This window comes from Scylla paramamosain, chromosome 3 (assembly GCF_035594125.1).
Source record: "Scylla paramamosain isolate STU-SP2022 chromosome 3, ASM3559412v1, whole genome shotgun sequence".
Lineage (NCBI taxonomy): Eukaryota > Metazoa > Arthropoda > Malacostraca > Decapoda > Portunidae > Scylla > Scylla paramamosain.
The window spans coordinates 992,501-997,500 of record NC_087153.1 but is presented as its reverse complement, the minus strand read 5'-3'; the positions used below and the strand labels follow the sequence as shown (position 1 = coordinate 997,500).

General features: G+C 36.6%; 1 protein-coding gene across 1 annotated transcript in view; it reads right to left on the bottom strand.

Moving 5' to 3' along the window:
* Positions 1–5,000, bottom strand: part of LOC135089043 (serine/threonine-protein kinase 10-like) — a 146,891-nt gene that overhangs the window by 14,552 nt on the left and 127,339 nt on the right. Inside the window, 1 exon segment of the mRNA XM_063984234.1 lies at positions 3,114–3,308. Coding sequence (XP_063840304.1) covers positions 3,114–3,308 — 195 coding nt within the window.

Here is a 5,000-nt window from a genome sequence, read left to right as displayed (position 1 = left end):
CGTTCACCCATTGTCTCATAGTATTCACCATCATGGTTTGCATAAGTTCACCCAACATTTTTTTCCATTTTCATTTCCTCCCAGTTAATTCCTTTGGTGATCAAGCCGCTTACTAAGAAAACTTTGTTACTTTTCTTTATCATTTCCTCTATACTATTTTTTGTTTCTAGTTGCATACTTTTAAATTTATTGATCTCCCATGCATTATTTTTTGGTGGTATGTATGTCACAATGATTTTCCTTTTTTTTTTTCACTTCCTTTGATCTTAATCACAACACTCAAAGTTTCTGCCATTCCATCACCATATTCCACTTCCTCAATAACAATATCCTCTTTTACCGATATCATCACTCCACCTCCCTTTCCTTTTCTGTCTCTCCTCCATGTGCTATATCCTTCCTTTGCAAATTCCAACTTTATTTCCTCTTTTAGTTTGGTTTCTGTTAAACATACCACATCTGGTTTATTGTTCTTTAAGTAGTCTTTAAGTTCCAATAGGCTCAACACCAAACCATCTACATAAGTATACACAATTTTAAACTTCTGCTTGGTGATCTTGCATGGCATCTTTTTGCCATTTCCTCACTTTCATGTCCAAAACTTTCCCAGGTGAATCTTCTCACTTCTTCCTGTGTTCCCTCCTTGTTTTCTAATTGGGCCTCTGCTCTCTATTCTTTCAGTTTACTTCTCTCTTCTTCATTCATATCTGTGTGTGTGTGTGTGTGTGTGTGTGTGTGTGTGTGTGTGTGTGTGTGTGTGTGTGTGTGTGTGTGTGTGTGTGTGTGTGTGTGTGTGTGTGTGTGTATTTGCTTAGTTGTATTTACCTAGTTATGGTTTACAGAAGGCAAGTAATCTCATAGTATTCTGTCTCTATATCTATCCAGTTTGGTCTTAAAAGCATGGACAGTTTTGGCATTCACAACATCTTCACTGAGTTCATTCCATTTGTTCACACTTCTGTGGGGAAAACTATACTTCTTGATGTCTCCTTTACAGTTATCTTTCTTCAACTTCTTACTGTCTCCTTGTACAGTGTGTGTGTGTGTGTGTGTGTGTGTGTGTGTGTGTGTGTGTGTGTGTGTGTGTGTGTGTGTGTGTGTGTGTGTGTGTGTGTGTGTGTGTGAGAGAGAGAGAGAGAGAGAGAGAGAGAGAGAGAGAGAGAGAGAGAGAGAGAGAGAGAGAGAGAGAGAGAGAGAGAGAGGAGAGAGAGAGAGAGAGGAGAGAGAGAGAGAGAGAGAGAGAGAGAGAGAGAGAGAGAGAGAGAGAGAGAGAGAGAACAATCCTGATAATTGCTAAATAGAATGAGACTGAATGAGAATGAAAATGGATAGAAGAAGCATAAATGTGAAGGGAACAGATGGAGAAAAAATTTAAATGAGTATTGGACAGGAAAAGAGAATATCTACTTATTTCTTAATACTTTCTCTCTCCCTTTAATTCTTCACTCAAAATTCAGTCTTGCTGCTAATATTTATTCTTTCTACTTTTTCCCCCATCCTCCCATCCTTTCTTCACCATTCCTCCACTTCCTTGTCCCATGTTGTCTCCTTCCCTGGTTGTTTCTCTTTCTCCACTTTTTCCTTTCCTCTCCCTTCCCCTTTTGTCTTGTCTCGATTCTCCCTACCTGTCACCTCTCCTCCCCCAATCTGTCAGAGATAAGAGAAAAGGGAATAGCACCTTGTTCTCTCTCCCCCTCATTCATTCTGTGTCATTTTCACTTCATCCTTTCTCACTCTTCCTCATTCGTATAATTCCATTTTCATTTACAATCAGTCTCATTCTATTTAGCAATCCTCATATTGTTTTTACTGAGAGAGAGAGAGAGAGAGAGAGAGAGAGAGAGAGAGAGAGAGAGAGAGAGAGAGAGAGAGAGAGAGAGAGAGAGAGAGAGAGAGAGAGAGAGAGAGAGAGAGAGAGAGAGAGAGAGAGAGAAGGATATCTCTGCATTCTTTTAATATCCATCCATTTACTTGATCTGGTCCCATAGCTTTTGCAACATCCAGCTCTTCCAGCAGTTTCTTGATTTCTTGTCTTTTTACTTGTATCTTCTGTATTCCCTTGTCCTGTGATACTGCTTTTGGTGCCACAAAATCAGTTTCCTTTGTAAACATAGACTGAAAACTCTCTTTCATTAGTTCACTTATCTCCTCAGTAGTTTCATAAATTCTTCCTTCTCTTCTTAACTTGCTTATGTGATCCCTGTTTCATTTTTCCATTTATGTATCTGTAGGCTCTTCCTTGCATTTTCTTCCTATGTCACTTCCAAAATTTCTTTCTTCTCTTCTTGTTATACTATATTCAATTCTTGCCTTTCTGTATTCTGTTCAGTTTTCTCATAATTTTCTTCCATGCCCTGTCCTTTTTCTTTTCTGCTTCAACATATCTGGCTTTATACCATTCATACTTCCCAATTTTCACTTTATAACCTGGTACAAACTGTTGCACTCCCCTCTATACTTCCTCAAATATATCTCATATTTTTCTTGCACTACTTTATCTTCAAATAGCTCTTTCCAGTTAATTTTTCCATAAAATTTATTAAGATCTGCAAAGTTTGCCTTAGCAAAGTCCTGCCTCCCATTTCTGAATTGTTCATTCCTGTGCAAAACGGTTTCCTCCTGTTGTATTCTTTCTGTTGTCACATGATCACTTCTTCCCATTGGGCTCAGATATACTTGGTCTACTTTGTGCGATTTTTTGTAAACAACTGTAATGGTTCTTCTCTGCATCTTGTAGGTTCGTTCACCCACTGTCTCATTGTATTCACCATCATGGTATGTATAAGTTCTTTGCTCCATGATGCGACATTTTCTTTCACTTCCATCTCCTCCCAGTTAATTCCTTTAATCTTAAGTCGCTTACTAAGAGCACTTTGTTACTTTTTCCTTATAATTTCCTCTATGCTATTTCTTGTTTCTAGTTGCAGAATTTTATATCTATTGGTCTCCCATGCATGTGTGTGTGTGTGTGTGTGTTTGGCAAGTGATGATCAGTTTAACTGAGTGAGCTACTTATACTATTGGCAGGCACTTACGACTGCCTGACTTTTGATTACTCTACCCCAATTCATTGTATAAAAAAGTTGCCAAAGATGTAATGGAAAAGAGCATACCTGATGTCTCTGGAGGAAGAATATGTCTTTAAGTTGTTTTTTGGAGAGCTGGTGTTTTCCATGAAGATGACGTTCTTCCATTTCCCAGAGAGCTGATTCTCTAGACCTGAGGAGCTGATGCTTCTGTTGTAGGAACTGCCGCTCTAGTAGGGCAATTCTTTCACGGTGATCATCTCCTAATCTTCTAAGAGATGTCTGTAACAGGCATGATTCATTAATATTTTTTATGTCAATAAAAATTTCTCATTAGTTATAAAAGAAATATAGAAAAGTTAAATAAAATTAAAAAAATATGCTATCTACTCATCATTATATAAGGAAAATATGTCCAAGAGTGTGGATACCCAAGACTAAGTGCCCATTTGCAATGAGATTTGAGTCTCTAGGAAATGCAAGGATAGATCTTTATAAACCATATGAGAGCCAGTTGTATAAATGCAACTGGGACTCTGGATCAGGGTTTGAAAGAAGTGGTTTATCCTTATCCTCATCTCGGCCCCCTCCATCCTCTCCACTCCATCTTCTACTTGCCTCGATCTCATCTCGCCCATATCAGAATTGCCTGACCCTCCAACATACTCACACATATCTCCTCCTCTTTCACTCTTCCAACCCTTCCAGAAACTTCTCCCCTCCTGCCTTTCACCCTCACACCTCACCTCACATCCCTCACTCTGCCATATCTCTCTCAACCCCATTCTGGACCGTATCTCCCCCCAACTTCTGTTGTCTGTCAACTCCTTGGAGGTAGCTTTTTAATTCCTCAAAATCTGCTCTCCTAAAGTCAGGTACTTTACCAATGTTTCTGCTTCTAAAAACTTCCTCCCATTTTAATTTGTGCCTAATTTCCCGATGGTCACTGTTACCTAGCTGTCCTCTAACCTCTACCTGTGTGATTGCTTCATCCCTGTTAGTTAGAATTAAATCTAGAATATTATTCCCCCCCCTGTGGGATGTCAGATTACCTGTTTTAAAAAAAATTATCCAGAATTATGTTAAGAAATTTCACTGCTTCAGTGATACCCACCATCAGACTCCAGTCGATATTCCTAAAATTAAAATCTTCTATCACACATACCTGACTGTACCTGCCTACTCTATTTATTTCCTGACATAGTGAGATGATAATTTCCTTTCAGTTTTATAATGGAAGTCAATAAAACTGAGATGGAATTAAAGTCTTATAAATTTAAATTAGCTAAATCAATCTGAATCCTGGATATTAAAAAAAATCCAATCAAACATAATTGGAATTTAAAACCTTATGAGTTGAAATTTGGTACTTAAATCAATTAACCTTAATCCTTGATAAAAATTCATTAGAATTTGCATACAAAAAGTATGCCTATACACATTTTTTTTCTTGTCTCTTTGCTTACTTGGTACTTTTGTTTGGTTTGGTACTTTTTGAAAAAGACCCTACAACTATTCTTGCATGACTACAGAAACAAAACTTTTATTTCAAATTCTTTGTGATGGACCAAACAAGGATACTGAATGTAAATGATATGCTTACTTGACTGCCATTAAAATATCTATTATTCTCTTCTGAAATTAATATGATGATAGAATAGATAAATCTTTACAGAATTGACATCTATCAAATTTTTCCTGACTGTATGTATATAAGTAACAAAAATCAAAAGATGGTATAACATTTCTACATGCATTCATTTCAAAAGATGTTTAGGAATATATTCATCATAAAAGAAAATATGGGATTAAGTTTATAAGAAACTATAAATAAATAACATAAAGAGCATAGGTGATACAATAGAGCTCAGTTTAATTTCATACAACAGATTAGCCAGAATAGAGATACAATTCAAAGATGAAAAAACATAAATAAATAAATAAAATGATATGAAATAAAATAAAAATAAAATA